The 16,695-nt window shown below is 37.0% G+C and overlaps 1 protein-coding gene across 1 annotated transcript; it reads right to left on the bottom strand.

The window, feature by feature from the left end:
- Nucleotides 1-13,039: 13,039 nt before the first annotated feature.
- On the bottom strand, nt 13,040-13,770 carry LOC131306700 (glutaredoxin-C6-like). The gene has a single exon (XM_058333103.1). The coding sequence runs from the start codon at nt 13,664-13,666 to the stop codon at nt 13,235-13,237; it is 432 nt and encodes a 143-aa protein (XP_058189086.1). The 5' UTR covers nt 13,667-13,770; the 3' UTR covers nt 13,040-13,234.
- Nucleotides 13,771-16,695: the final 2,925 nt, after the last annotated feature.

Below are 16,695 nucleotides of genomic sequence, written 5' to 3'. Positions count from 1 at the left end.
GTATTTTGATTATGATACATGGTGAAAGTGCATGCTCAAGCAATGGTTTCCTTGTTTACTTGGGTAGTAAGTATCTTGTTTACTTGTAGCTCTTGGAGTATGGCAAAAAATTAGTTACCCCTAAAAAAACATACTACTACTCCACTATGATATCCTAATTAAATCGAGCCCTGAAGCGAAATCCTATCCAGGACGTCGCTTTAGAATCCTAACGTGAGATCCTGAAAATGTCCCGAGATCATCACTGTAAGATCCTACTCTGGACTTTTGTTTGGACTTTGTTTTTTGACGTTGGAGGATATGGGTCTCACAGAAATTGTCATATTTTAGCAACATATACTAACTACAACATTAAGGTCTGTGCTTCACTATTTGGTCAGCCCTAATTTTTCTTTTCTTGCCCTTTTGTTTTGTGAAACGATGGTGATGCCTCAATTGACAATCAGGTTTGTCTTTTGTTGCTAAAATGAGCCAGTAAAAGCTGTCAACTCGGCCTTTAGTTCCACCCTTTTTTATGCTAATTGGTTGTTTTGTGGTGCTTTGCAAAGCAATATGGAGTACTGTGTTCCTCCACATTCCAATTAACTCTGATGAGGCACTCTTTGGTTGGTTGCAACTTGTGTGATGATTTCTCAACTCTTAAACAACACAAAAGAATGAATAAATGTTAAACAAAAGGCTCAAACCAAACGCGGCCCAATTAGTTAAAGCTTTAAAGTGAAGGAAATGCATAATTTAAGTGTAGACCCCCACCTTGAAGAAGCCAAAGCAACCATTACTTCACCTCTATAAAGAAGAAAAATAGAACCAAGAATAGACATAAAAGTTGTTAAAAGAGGCTTTTGAGAACTTTAGACTACAGTTTGAGACAAAGCGTACACACAAACGTCAGCGGTAGGGATATATATTTAAATTTTGGATCCGTGACGGAGAAAGAGAAATATATATATATATACACACACGCAGAATGAATGGTTCCTAATTTTGCATTTACAATTAATCAATTTAAGAATTAATTTCTTTCTCTTAAAATACTAAACAAAAAAGCTACGAATTCTACAATCTTGACCAATCAAATTTCATTTCAATTTCATTGAGAGCACCCCATAACAATTTGTCCAGCAAACATCGAATAAATTTTCCAGGGTGAATAAATGCCTTAAAAACTGCATCTCACTTTTTTTTTGGGTACTTGGGAAAATAAAAATACATCTCACTAATCTCTTTGTGTGATTGTTGAGTGTGCTCTAGCTTGTAGGTGACTTTTTGAAAGATTCCAATCGTAGATTCTTCTTAGATTGAGCTTGTACAAAGATTTCTGAGTGGGGTCAAGAAAGTTTGGTACTAATCCGGCCATTGGTCCTGTGTAAGGATATAAATAAATGTTATAATGTAACGACTCGAGTTAGCAGACCTACTTAACCTTTAGTCTAATCGCGTGACTCAAAATGTTAATCTCAGATTATATAGTAGCTGTTCGCAATGCCTTATATTTCATTCAACAGTTTCTAAATTTCCCAATGTTGGACTCTTTCCCTAAGGTGGGGTTCTCAAATAAAAAAGGCCACGAAACTTATATTAAGAGGTAAAAATAATATTTAAATGTGTGAAAATTTGATAGAAACGTGTAAAGTGTGTATTGGAGTGTGTATTTCTTTTATAAATTTTTTTTTCGATTTATTGACAGTCCACCAAGTGCTATCAATGAAATAACCCTAGCATGATATACACCTATCATTGAGGGTGTTGTAGAATTGATGTATTGGGGTAAATAGTTGTTGTCCTCACTGACCTGTCTTTTCAAAACCCAAATTTGATCAAAATATAAATTAATATTGGACCTTTTTTTTTTAATCCTAAAGAAAGGACCATTTGATATGAATTTCTGGGAAGCTCTTCCCCCACATTTGATCAAAATATATAAATTAATTAATTAATACTCCACTCTTTCCCAACATAATCTCATGCCTTTCTTTTTCCTTAATTGGAAAGAAGATCTTTGGGGTTAGGCAAACCACTTTAGTTAATGCGTATGCAACTAAATGATCTCAAAGTTCAATTCCATTAACACTCATATGGTTTATTCAAAGAGATTAATTCCTTCTATCGGTAGTGGAAACTATAGGTTTTCTACCGCCATCATTTTGGGCTATACGGTGCTTTAATTGCTGATATGAATCGTTCATCTTGTAGGACCGACAGAGTAGTATACTATTCAAAAAATCAGTTTCACCAATATCGATAAGTGTATCAAAATTTAAATTTTGATTTATAAAAAGGATGGTCATGGACAGTTTAACTTAACAAGATCAGACCGTTCATTATTATCTAAAATTCAACTTTTGATTGATCTATAGATATCCATTCAAACTGATTTTTTTTTTTTTTTTGCGTAAATATACTATACTATGAGCCCTACAAAATGAGTGGTTCGGATTATAACAATAAACCCATTGTGGGGTCCACAATGGGCGGTGATGGAAAACTCACCCTTTTCGCCAGCAAAAAGAATTTAACCTCTTATTCAAATGGAGCAAGGGTTGATTTCCCTTCAAATTACATTAGTAACCCTTTTGTACGTTCCATTTCACATTACATTAGTACCCCTTTCGTACCATCTTCATGAGTAGGAGTATATATAACCATTGGAATATCCACCTTTTATTCATCACCAGTACTGGTATAAATGACGATCATCGGTTCAACTATCAGGGGTCAAGAACCATTAGGCCATCCACTAAAAATAGCTTATCTAGTCCAACCTTCCAACTTGGTTGTGTAATAGCAGACCCAATCATGGCAAATAATAGAGTTGTCAAGAGACCAGATAATTTACTCAATTGAAGAAGTTTGTGGTCCTGTAAGTTGGGAGTACGAGTACAGACATATAGAGATCGAACATATTGAGAGTGGATAGATGGACAATACGAGCGAGTTTCTCAAACCCATGGCTCGATTTATCATGAGTTAGCTAGTGTTGGGATCGAGTACTAAATGAGCGATTTCATGGAACTTTGTTTCTGCTCAAACTCCCTAAAACTGAACCTGCACCTAAGGCCGTACATTAGTTTGAAACCTGTATCAGTTCAAAACTGGGCTCTGATGGAGAAAATGTTGCACAATTAGTACACTTCAAAACTGAACCAGAGGTTTACTTGGTCAATCTTGCAAGGGTTGACCCATAAGCTTGAATAGAAAGGCCTCATAATTCATTTCAAGGTTCGAAAGGGCTAGGAATATATATGCGAAGTTCCCAAACTAGAGTCACAATTTTTCAAATTAGCTCAGAATGGATCGAAACTTCGACTTCACAGTAAGTTCGATTCTACTCAATTCAAGAATAGATGTGATTTCTAAGGTGTCAATATGATTTGCATAATAAGAATTATTCATCTTTGAAGACCAGTTATAGTGACTACAATTTTGAAGTAGATGCAGTTGAAGTTATTGGCCCCGAACCCTTAAAATGTCTTGTGAAAAATGACATCATAGTAGATGGATCTTTTGAAATAATAAAGAGCTTTCAAAAGAATTATGCATATAATGTATTTAAACTAAGTGAGATTTTTTATAATGAGCGACCTGTACAGGTTACCCAACTATCAAAAGGAGCAAATATTATGACCAACAATATTATAATCACACACAAACACTTACACACACTCCCAAAGAAGGTGGGCCCCAGACACACTACAAGTGCAGTGTCTAGTATGTGTGAAGCCCATCCCTTTTGTGAGTGTGTGTGATTGTAAAATTATTGATATTAGGACATCAGAAAAGAGGTGTAATGTCCCGAATTTTGAAAACGTTAAATAGACAATTTCATTGAAAATTAAATGGAGTCTGGCTCAATATTACAGCATAATTCTCAATAGGGTACTTTTATTCAACAAAAAGAGGGGTAAACTAGGGTTCCTATCTACTGCTCCGCCTCTTCTTCCATTCTGGCCAGCTCCTCGGCTCCAAAAGCTTCTAAGGTGTAAAGTTCGCCATGTTCATCTATAAGATCTGACACATTATACCAGCGTCGCCACCAATATAAAATGTCAGGGTCACCAAAGGTAACACCATGAGTTACAAAAGCTCAATAGAATAACTCATACCAACTAACCCCTAACTTATGAATAAACGATCATAAATTCAATGATTTCCACATAGTTCATACATATTCGACAAAACAGTTAACAATGACACATCCACATTCATTATCCAAACTAACGTTGGTATCCATTATTTTTCGAGTTTCTCCTACGCGACTCATCGTAGACCGTGTCACCATTTTCCACGTTTCATAACCATATCACATTTCCAAAATCGTTTTTAACACACCCAACCTCGGTTCCACCGCGCCGGTCTCTCGAGTATCCTCACAATGGTTCCGCCGCGACGGGTTCCCATTGGCATACAAAATTTGCATTGGCTCCTCTCCGCGGATAACCAAGCTACACACCCAACCTCGGTTCCGCCGCGCCGGTCTCCCGAGTATCCTCACAATGGTTCCGCCGCGACGGGTTCCCATTGGCATACAAAATTTGCATTGGCTCCTCTCCGCGGATAACCAAGCTACACACCCAACCTTGATTCCGCCGCGCCGGTCTCCCAAGTATCCTCACAATAGTTCCGCTGCGCCGGGTTCCCATTGGCACACACAAATACACACACCACACAATGGGTTACCATGTCCGTAGGGATGGCAATTTGAACCGAACCGATGGGTACCCGAACCGTAACCGAAGTTTTTCCCCAAAAAATAACCGAAATTTTCCCCGCGGGTACGGATATGGTTGAGAGTAAGAAATATCCGTTCGGGTTCGGGTATGGTTTGTCTGTTACCCGAACCGATCCCCGAACCGAACCGAACCGTATCTGAACTGAACCGAAATAAGTAAATTACGAAATTACCCAAGATATATATATGTGATGTTTCTACTGTTTAGGGTTCACTCCCATCAATTCCACTCCACGTAGCCAACTCCTCTCAAACCCACCCCCTCCCCTCCTGATCTCCTCTGCAACCCCTCACCCATCTGTCGTTCGTCACAGCCCTCCGCAGTTCATCATCGATCTCACTCTCTCTGCCGTAAGTCTCTCTCTCTCATCTCCAGCGAATCAGTTTCCCCTTCACACGCACGCCGCAACCCCCTCCTCTTCTCCATTCGACATCTATCTCTCTTATCTCCGGCAACGACATGCTCTATCTCATCTCCGGCGACGACGTGCTCTCTCTCATCTCCAGCTCTCTTCTCCGGATCTCATCTCTGAGTATTTTTCCCTTGATTGCTAATCATTATTTGTTTTATTCGATCAGATCTGTTTCTGGTTTATTACTCATCTGCAATTTACCAGTAGATTTTTCGTCTGTGGTTCGATCAGAAATTGAGTGATACTCATCGGTTTTGACTCAAGTTTTTTGTTTCTTTGTTTGGATTAGAATACGGATCGGGTATCCGTTCGGTTCGGGGATTACCCGAAAACCGAATGGCTCGGAAATGGTTTCATTCTTCCCTCCCTGTTCGGGGATCGGGGCGGATATGGACGGAACTTCGGGTTCGGGGATCGGGGACGGAAAACCCAATTTCCGCCCCGAATGCCCCGAATGCCATCCCTACATGTCCGACCACATTGCGGTTTCTAAAACATCTCTCTTTTTCAAAACACCTTTTTCCATTAACCACACCCTAGGTGTCATGTTTCTAACTTTCTCGATTTCTGTGTCACGTTTTCATGCATAGACTCCGCGGTAGGACTTTTTACAAACGTAAACATAATTCATTCATTGTAATTTGAAACTAACTAACAAGATCATCCAACTCTATATTACTAATCATGCTCTATTTCTTACTTAAAGCATAACGCCACATGTACGGACACCTTTGAAGTGAAAATCACTTATGCTTTACAACAAGACAAGTAATACAAACAATTCATAATACTTGCTCATAACCATCTAAAGATCAAAATACGAATACTTCTATTAACGATAAAGTCTTACCTTTCGAAAGTTGTTCTTTCTTTCTTTGTGGGAAGTTCAAAACAACACATGTTTATTAGAGTAAAAGTTGATTATTCCAACATGCTCATACTTCCATTAGCGAAAATAAGTTATTAACTATCATGCATTTCAAAACATTATAAGTGATAGATAACCTTATATACGGAGAATCTACTTATACTTCCAACATATGGTTCTACGTTATACGTGGAGTTTAGTGGACAAGGGACTCTACCTTTCTTCTTGGCGGTAGTGACGTCTACGGAAAGTAAGTTGACGTTCGGGCAGAGTAACTTCCTACGGTAAGCTTCCGGTAGCTTCAAAAGAGAAAGGTTTTCTCTCGAAACTACTTCGTGACTAAGACTACTAAACTTTATGGATTGAAAGGGGGTTTTAGGATGAGTTTCTTGAAGAACTTAGAAAGAACTCCAAGAACACTCAAGAACAAGAAGAACACAAGATTTTCTAGAGAGAAGTTGGAGGATTGGAAGGTGTGAGTTGAATGGTGAGAATGGGGTCCTATTTATAGCAAAATGTTGGGCTCTCCTTCCCCTCTCTTGGCCGGCCATCTCCCTCTCTCTTTACCCCATGGATTTAGCTCCATTGAGTTGTCATTTCATGCTTGAAAGCATGCCAAGTATTGTCAAATCCAATCTTTAGGCATAAGGCTATAAAATCAAGTAGGATTTTAGGCTTTCTAGATAAATCTAGGTGATCATAGTCTAGGTTGGCAAGTCTTATAAGTCTAGGGTAGGTTTTGATTAGGCTAAAGAGTAGCCTTCCATGTTTAGTCTTTCCTAGGTCTAAGTTGTAGTCAAATCCTAGGGTAATTAAGGCTAGGTTCTAGGATGATTAAAGACTACTTTGGAATCAAATTTAGGATGATTAGGGTTAGGATTCTATGTTAGAAATTGACTAGAATGAGTTGTCTAGTCAATTGGACTTAAGGCTAAAATAGGGCTAAAGAGGTAGCTTGTGCAAGTGTATAAACCTCAAAGCACACACATGCACCTCTCTCTCTCTCTCTCTCTCTCTCTCTCTCTCTCTCTCTCAGCCTCTCTCTCCTCCCTCTCTCTCGGCCACTCTCTCCTCTCCTCTCGGCCTCTCTCTCTCCTTCTCTCTCTCTCCTTTCTCCCATGTGCCTAATATGTGTGTGTGTGTGTGTGTGTGTATATATATATATATATATATATATATATATATACGTATATATGTATGTGTAAGACTATGGAGGTTTAGGTCTAAGTAGGCTTTACAAGGTTAGGAAGGAGTAATGATGGTAGTCAAGGCTCTCAAGTGTTAGTCAACATCCAATGGACAATACTTCCTAGCAATCATATATATATCTATACATATATATATATATATATATATACTAGGTATACTTAGGTCCAAGAAGTCCTAATAGGTCTAATGTAGGTCATGATTAAGGGTTAAGCTTCCAAAGGTAATTATATGGACCAATGGTTAATAATTTTCTAGAAAGTAAGTCTATGGTCAAGTAGTCATGATTAAAGTAGGTTATGAATGCTACTTTTGGTAGTATCATGATTACTATCTTTGTCCAATGGTTCTTAATTGCTAGGGAAATGTAACTAAGTCAATTTGTACTTAGGTTGGCCTAACTAATGGTTGGAAACAAAACCTTTTACCCAAATGATAAGAATTACCCTAACAACTATCGCTCAATGGGTAAAGAGAAAAAATACCCTTGGAAGATGTAATGATGAGGAATGAAGTCAAAAATTGACTAGTTAAGAAAGTGCAATGATTTCCTAGTCTAAGATTACATGCATGGCAAGGCTAAAGTTGCTTCTTTTAGAAGCAAAATGATGGCTTCCTTTTGTATACTTGTCTTGTCAAGTCAATATATTCATTGGCAATTTCTAATGCCTATTGTCCAAGGGATAAAATTTTCCTAACAATTATTGACCCATGGGTAAAGGGGTAATGATGATGGGTATGGCCTTGAAATGACTAGTCATGGGTATAATGATTACCTCTAAAGGTCTAAGGGTTCAATTAGGATTTGGAGGGGTTCATAAAGCTCAAAGATGATCCATTTAGGATTAGGAAATCGTAATTAGGTGAATTGGTAGTTTGGTTCTTCCAACTAGTCGGTTGAAAACTAATTCTACTTGACACGAAGGATTACTAGTCAAGAAATATAATTTAAAGATTTTATTTTATTCACTATGAAAATATACAAGTGCTTCGATAAGCATACTTGTCTTTTAGAAAAGGACTAAGAGCCCGTTCCAGAACACTTTCTTAAAAAATAAGTACTTATTTCACATTTTAAACTCAAACATAATGTAAATGAAAAATAAATTTTCAATTTTTTTTGCACCATATTAAATATCTCAATGAGATCTTTCAAACAAGATCTATATTACATATTTTTAGATTTTAATAAGCCCATTATTTTTTAGCTTGAAATTGCCTTCTTAAAAAATAAGTACTTATTTCACGTTCCGGAACGGAGCCTAAATTGTCCGGACGAAAAGATTAAATTTTAGAAGTCTCAAAACTAATTATGACAGATTATTAGAAATTAAAAAGGAATTTTAAAAGCAAACCCAAGTAATTAAAATAAAATTCAAATATTTAACGAAATTTTTATTTACCGAAAATCAGGGTCGTTACAAGAGGAGAGGTAGAAATATTAGCACAAATGACATCATTGTGGTTTTTTTTTTTTAGAAGCAAATGACATCATGGTTGAGTAGGTAGAAATTGAGAGGCTGATGATAAAGAAGAGGACAAAGAAAGATGTGTCCACATTCAACAACTAGGGCAAAGACTTACCAAAAAAAAAAAAATTAGGGTAAAATAGTGATAATGTCAAAACTGTTTTAATTGGTCCCAAAATTCCAGTGTATAAAAGTCTTGCACACTGTACGTGACACAAGTCTTTTGTGCGCTAAAGTTTTGGCACAAACAAAAACAATCTTGGCATTATCATTTTTCAAAAGCTTTGGGTACATCTTGGTGTACGCAAAATGTACACCGGATTTGTGTGGGTCCATATCGGAGTTTCACAAAAATAATCGGAGCTATTCAATTTTTTTGGAACATGTTTCTAGGAGTCCATGAAAAAAATCAAGTTATTCGGATAACGGTAAGGGCTTGATTCATTTTCGTTCCTGAATTCACAGAGACACAAATTGAATGAATCGACCAAGCTCTTACCAATATTCGATTGAGCTAAATTTTTGCAATGATCCAATAATTAATGTTTTAAACAAATTGAACCACTCTGATTACTAGTGTGCACTCCAAAATGGATCAGACACAATCTAATGTATAGTAGTATTTGGTATATAGTGTACCCATATTTGGTGTATATTTAGAATTTCCTTTGGAAGAAGTCTATTTTAAATCATTTCTTCACTCTTTTTTAAGATTGCTATCCCATGACTTAATAATCGAATATTCAATAATTAAACGAGGTATGATCAAAACAAATAATTAATTGAGCCGAAGTCAAACCCCCATTGTAAGGGGAAAAAAGAAGTGTGGATCGCATTCCTCCCAAAAGTGGTCAAGGACGCAGCCACCATGAGTAATGACGCAGCCCCTTGCAACACTGTCTTGTAGCAGGGTGAAAAGTCCCCCTATTATAAGTGTTCGATTCAATCATCTAATGTTTCATTATCTTAAAATTTGAATGAAAAATTAGATAATTGGATCGAGCACACATATAAGTGTCGGATTGAACTTATTTTTCACAGAGACCCTTGAAAGATTATTTTACATTTAATGAATAACTCGGATTGTTTGTGTGGAACCTGTAGTGGGTCTCACACTATGATCTATGCATAAAATATGTATGGGTAGACTTTCTATATTACAAGTGACATTTTTTTTTTTGGAAAATTTATCTAAATGGTCCTTCTAGTTTCATTCGAGTCTCATTTTCGTCCTTTAAGTATCAATTACAACTCTTTTAACCTTCAAGTTTGATTTTCGTACCAAATTGGTCCAATTGATAATTTCTACTAGACACAAAAATCATATTGATGACAGTTTGGACATTGCAGTTTGTACCAAGTTGGTCCAATTAATAACGTCTGCTCTCAATCTGATTTTTTCCCTCCAGTTTGGCTAACAGACATTATTAATTGGACCAATTTGGTACGAAAATCAAATTTGAAGATCAAAAGAGTTGCAATTGATACTTGGAGGACGAAAATGAGACTCGGGTGAAATTAGGAGGATCATTTCTATAAATTTCTCTCTTTTTTTCTTGAGAAGTAATTGACATCATTGTTAGTAGGTAGAAATTGAGAGGAGAGGACAAAGAAAGATGTGTCCACATTCAACCACTATGGCAAAAAAGCTATGGGTACATCTTGGTGTACCCAAAATGTTCAGCGGATTGACAAAGGAATAAGTGTGGAACGCATTCCTCCCAAAAGTGGTCAAGGACGCAGCCACCACGAGTCATGACACTCCCCCTTCACACACCTCATGAGTCATGATGCAGCCACCATGAGTCATGACGATTGCCCGGCACATTTGTTGTGCAAACTTCCTAATAGAAAAAGCGGTGCGGGTGCGTTAACCGGTGCGAGGTTGAAAACGTTTTCTTGTTTTTCATTTTGGATACAAAGACAACGTTTTCTTGTACATAATGTATTGCCAGGTAGCTTTCTCTTTCTCACAATTTTGTTTTTGTCCACAAGTGAAAAACTTAGGAGAATCATTAACTTTAATGGTACTTTAGACTAAAAGCAGTTCTTGCCAATGAAAGGAAGGACAAGAAACGAAGGGTTGTGATCCCAAAATTGCGCAAGCAGACACTTTCAAACTTCTTTAAGAAAAATTGACGAATATTCTTCTAGGGATATTCATGGTCTTTAAAAAAAAAAAACATATGAAATGACCTCACAATTCTTTTGCTCTCGTGTGATCACTTTGGTTTGTTTTCGCTTTTTGTGGAGCGCTAGCATTGGGTTTGAGGTTTGTTTTGGAGTTTTTGTTTAGGTGTTTACGGGTGTTTTTTAGTTAGGTTTTTTGCTGTTTTGGTTGGCGTCTTGCCATTCTTTTTCGGTGGTCTTGAGTGACTTATGCCAGTGTGCCCTTATTCCATTTAATCTTTGTAATCATTTATAAAGATTAATAAAAAAAATTACTAGCAAAAAAATAATAATTTAGTGCAATAATTTTTGAAATAGTAATTGAACTTCCTGTACAAATTTGTTTCGGTCATGTACTTATCGATGTTTAGTCAAGTTAATTTTTTTACATGAACGACTAACTCAATGAACTCTATTAAATGAATGATTCCAATCATTATTGTGCAACCGAAAATTGGACAGTAAACTGGGCCAAATCACTGGAGGGGAGCTGCCCCCATTTTAAAGATCAGAATCAGAGACTTTTTAGTCATTGTCAAGAATATCAATCCCAAAAGAAATCACCTTGATTGAATATGTATTGAAATAAACCCAACACATTTATTTTAGAATAAACGAGGTTCCGATTAGTGTTGTATTTGTTAAATCATAAATAAACAATATATGATCAACATAATTTTTAGCATAGTTGATGTTCTTTGAAAGATCTAGAGTCAAATGGTTCTCATCTTAATAAGTCCGAGATGACCCACAAATTGTCATAAGTAGATTTTCTTGACTAAACGTAAAACAATAAGTACAATGTTATTGGAGTAATGCCTCGTTCCGCTAAAGTTCTTATTTTTAGGGAAAATTTCTTTTATATCCCTTCGACTTTGACCAAAAATTCATTTTGGTCATTCACCTTTCAATTTCGGCATACCAATACTTCGAATTTCCAATTTTTTTCAATGTCATTCTTTAGAAGGAATCCGTTTTTTTTTGAGTCCTGCTATAGGGACCGACAGCCACACCGGGCCATCTCCGGCCACCGGACGGCCGATCCGAGCCATCCAAAAATTCCATAAAAAAAAACAAGGGGGCCCACTCATGAATCAATGACATTCGATGTGTGCAAGGTGTTTGATCCAAACACCCTATTTTCGTGTATATATGTATATATTCCTAAATTATGACATTGAAAAAAATTGAAAAGTTGAAGTATTTTTATGCCGAAATTGAAAGGTGAATGACCAAAATGAATTTTTGGTCAAAGTCAAAGGGATATAAAAGAAATTTTTTCTATTTTTTAAGTACTTATTTTTTGCTTTATGAGATAGATCATTCTTTTACAATATATTATTTTTAATTCAACTAATAAGTATTCTTATTTTTCTTAAGGGATCATGTGGTATTGTTGAATACTGCAAAATCCATGACTTTTGTATTGATGTTTTTGGAGATAAACTAATGGGTATTGTATTGTGAGTGGTGTGTTGCATGGTACTATAATAATCCATACAAAAACCTCCCGGACAAGACAGTGCCCATACGGAGACCCTTTTTTGTTTTTCTCTATTCATGTGAATTACCAATACTATCCTTTTAGTAGACCGTAGTTCACTTTTCTACGAGTCAAATGTAAGTCCAAAATTTCACATAAATATAAGAAAAAGTGAGAATGGTGAAAAGAACTGCAAAAAATCAATTCCTATTATTATGTCGACTATAACAATAAGAAAAAGTGAGAATGGTGAAAAGAACAGCAAAAAATCAACTCCTATTATTATGTCGACTATAACAATATACAGGTACTTTTAGAATGTAAATACTACTATCAGCTTTCACCCGATTGTGAACTAGGATTTTTTTTTCGTAAACAAAACAAAATTGTGTGTAAATTTGTGAACGAGAATCGTCTAACTTTTTTAACTACAATTAAAACTGCTGACTTTCTCCGAGAAACAAAAGAGAACCGTCTGATATATAGTAAAATTGAATTAAAATTTGTCATTTCCAATAAAACCCCAAAAACTTTTACGGAGTAATCAAATTTATATATACAATCATATAATCCTTAAAAGCAATTAATTAATCAACCATCACTAACATACCCACACAAAAAAGAAGAAAAAAAAGAAGAAAGATACACAACCAATATATATACAGTACTATATAGTATATGTATCAAATTCCAAAGCGATCCTTTTGACCGGACAGCGCCACAAAGATGCAGTTACCATAGCCATTCATTGAAAGCTTCTTAGGGTCTACAAACATTCTATTCCTATTTTACCCCTTGACAACAAATTACTACGAAACTAGTAGTAGGAAAACCAATTTACGTTTTCCCCTTAAATTTTTTCGCAATTACAATAATATCCCAGCTCGGCACTGAAAATTACGACACCGTACCACCACCCTCGAGGGCGCCAGCCTCCACGAGCTTGGCCCGGAGGTGCCCCGTGAGGTGGAGCGCGACGAGGTTCTCGAGGCCCCCCACGCGGGACCCACCGATGAACACCGCCGGAGCTCCGGCGGAGGAGGAGTCGCCGTCGGCGGAGGAGGAGGAGGGGAGGGCGGGGATCTCGTGGTCGTCCAATTCGATGACGGTGGGGTGGACCCCGATGGTGGAGAGGAGGCGCTTCATGACGTGGCACATGCAGCAGGAGGGTCGGCTGAATATGACGACGGGGCTCTCGGATATGAGGCGTTGGATCCTCGTCTCGGTTGATTCCTCGACGTCGATCGCCAGGGGGGAGGCGGTGGTCGGGGAGAGTTCGAGGCGGACGCCGACGTCGGATAGGGGGCGGAAGCTGCGCACTCCTTGCATCGGGTGCGGCAGAATTGAATTGAGAAGAGAGAGAGAGAGAGAGAGTTATGTCAACGCGGAGGAGGGAGGTGATGTTTGGGGGATGTTTTATAAGGGAAAGGAGTGAGGGGGGGTTTCCGTTATGTAGTACTCGAAGGAAGAAAAAAAAGTAACGCATGACGTGATTTCATTCATCACCATTTTGTTTGCGCAACGACTCTCCCACGCGCGCCACCCCCCACTTGTGTCCTTACTCTCATCACTCATGACGTAAAATATAGTATACGGAGTGGACAAGTTGATGCTGTTCACATGGAGGTCAAGCATTCTAAATTTTGGGATCACTGAAAGCCATGTTCCGACGTTACTTTCAGGGCGTCAAAATTAGTTAAGGTGCGAGTAAATTGGTCCGAATATCCGGTTATAAAAAGAATGCAATTTTATTCATTGCTCTAAAAGTACTAGGTAAATATTAGTCACTCTTTTATTGGTTCTTTCAAATAGATGACCCTATTATTAGCGGAGAAAAAAATAAGACGACTTTAAATAGAAAAAACGCTATTGAATGGAGGGAGTATAACTAATGTGTGTTGTTAATGCTAAAACTATTTTTATTTGTGTTAAAATCGTAGATGCTATTCTATTTATTTGTACATCAAGTTCGAAGAAGATCTCAATGTATAATGAAAAAATGATTGTAGCTGCATAAAAGTCTTGTACCATGTGTATGTAAGGTACAAAAATTTTATATACCGAGTACAATTTTGGCATAAATAAAAATAATTTTGGCATTTTCATTTCCCTTTTCTTTTCTTTTTTTGTTTTTTCCCCATTTCTTGGGGTGTTAAGAAATGGTTAGAGGGGTGGGTGAAACCGGCAAAAAGGAGCGTGAGAGATGAAACTTGTTGTGACGTAGTCCTGTGATAAGGTAGGATCGGGAATACGGGATAATTTCCGGGAGGGGTAAGTAAAGTGGCGTGGGCCGATCACATGTGGAGTGATGGGTGTATTATGTGGAGGAGTGATGGGTGTATTTAATGCCGGTGACGCCATCTTAGACTTCGATGTCGAACCGTGTTGTGGGCCCACTACCCTCCCCCCGCTGATGTAACCAATGGATGATTGAATGTGTGCGTGTGTGTGAGAGAGAGAGGGTATAGTAATGGACCGTCTGCAATGACGTGTACACAGAAATCAGATAGCATTGGGGTTGTCATTAGTGGCATATTTCAAACCAAAACAAGTATTAGTCAAAACCATTTTTTTGGAATTCAAATAAGGTCCCGGGAAGATACTGGCTTTGTTCATTTGCCATTTTAATTTTGTTTTAGTTTTATTTTTTAATTATTATTTTACTTCTTTTTTTAATTATTATCCTATTTTTTCAATTATTACTTTCACATCTCTCTCTATCTCTCACCAATCATTACCTTTATCTTCAATCATTACTCTATTTCTCTCTCCACCTACTACCAAAATTAAACTAAACTAAACTCTCAACCAAATACAACCACTATTTTCCTCCCGACAGCACGCTGTTGTTCCTTGAGAGACATCAGCTCCCCGTGAGAATGGATTCTCTTACAATGCATTATGAAAGCTACACTTTAGAGGCACAATCTGAGAATCAGACCTGGAAGAGTTTTTCCATTCTCATTTTGGATTATCTTCCCAAATTCACCATCTATTTTGAGCGTTATCTTCAAAATACCCATTTACATATAATCTATTTTGAGCATTTTTTCTCAAACACTACTTTGTTGCAAAAAATCTATTTTGCACACACCTCTTAAACGCTCTACCAGATTCATAATCTATTTTGGCCATAATCTAAAACCTATAACTCACAATCCAAAATCCAATTAGGCTCTCAAACAGATCCTAAATCTCAATCCTCCCTCGTGTGATCATCTTTAGTATAAATAAAATTCATTGTAAAAGTTTTAATTGAGGGTGGGTTCCAGAAACCCAAATAAGAACTTATTTTTTAAAAAGGCAATTTCAAACTCAAAAATCATGTGTTTACGCAAATAATTTTCTACCACTATGGATCTTGTTTTATAGATCTCATTGAGATCTTTAATACGGTGCAAAAAAAATTGAAAATTTATTTTTCATTTACATTATTTCTGAGTTTGAAAATATGAAATAATTATTTATTTTTTAAAATTGTGTTCTGGAACGGAGCCGAATCTTGTATACTCCATGTTTTTTCAAGTAGTACGCCACGAACTGTTATTGATTAGAGCCAAGGATAAAAGAGTGGTCACTCCACCCCACCCGCAGTGCTTCTAATTAATCCTTGTCATGTTCTTATCAATAGTGTGTGTGTATATATATATATATTAATTTCACATAATGTCTTACAATCGACATTGATGCTATCGACGAGACACTGGACACTAAAAAAACCGGACGGGAGCCTCCCCCTCCTTGTCACCGTGGCTTGCTATATGAATGACAGGTGGATTTCCCTGTCTTGCTTTTTCCTCCGACCATGGAGAGAGTGGCTTTTATCTGAGGTGGCAAGATAAGAAAAGGAAAATACTATCGAGGCCCATTCTAAGCTATTCATAGATCAACCAAATTGACCAATGAGAGGCCACCAAGTGGTAAGACGGTTTTATAACTTTTTTGTTTAAAGGGTTTTATAACTTTAACCCATTAAAAATTTAAAAAAGGGGTAAATTTTCCTAACACTCCTGAGGTTTGTCTTAATGACAAATACCCCACCACATATGAGAAATACCAATAAATTTTTTGTGATTTTAATGTTTATTTTACCGATACCCAACCAATAATTATGTCACGATTTTTTTTTAATCGGCAAAAGTAACATTTTATTAAGGATAGGAAAAGAGAGTCCAACCAAAAGTTAGAATACAGCCTAAATGGGACAAAGTCCAAAATACCTATGGGTCTAAAAAAACCCAAAATATACAATGAAAGCTCATGAACACCTAAGAACCAAACAAAGCCCAAAACAGTGGGCCTAAAATGCCCAGATCTAACGATTAAGACCTAATCCTAGAAAATCCAAAACCTAACTC

The sequence above is a fragment of the Rhododendron vialii genome, chromosome 11a (assembly GCF_030253575.1).
Source record: "Rhododendron vialii isolate Sample 1 chromosome 11a, ASM3025357v1".
NCBI classification, from domain to species: domain Eukaryota; kingdom Viridiplantae; phylum Streptophyta; class Magnoliopsida; order Ericales; family Ericaceae; genus Rhododendron; species Rhododendron vialii.
The sequence above is the reverse complement of the archived record's forward strand: the minus strand, read 5'-3'. Positions and strand labels throughout refer to the sequence as shown.

Bases quoted from the DNA above. Each gene is read 5' to 3' on its own strand.
- LOC131306700 (XM_058333103.1), bottom strand. From the start codon at position 13,666: ATGCAAGGAGTGCGCAGCTTCCGCCCCCTATCCGACGTCGGCGTCCGC.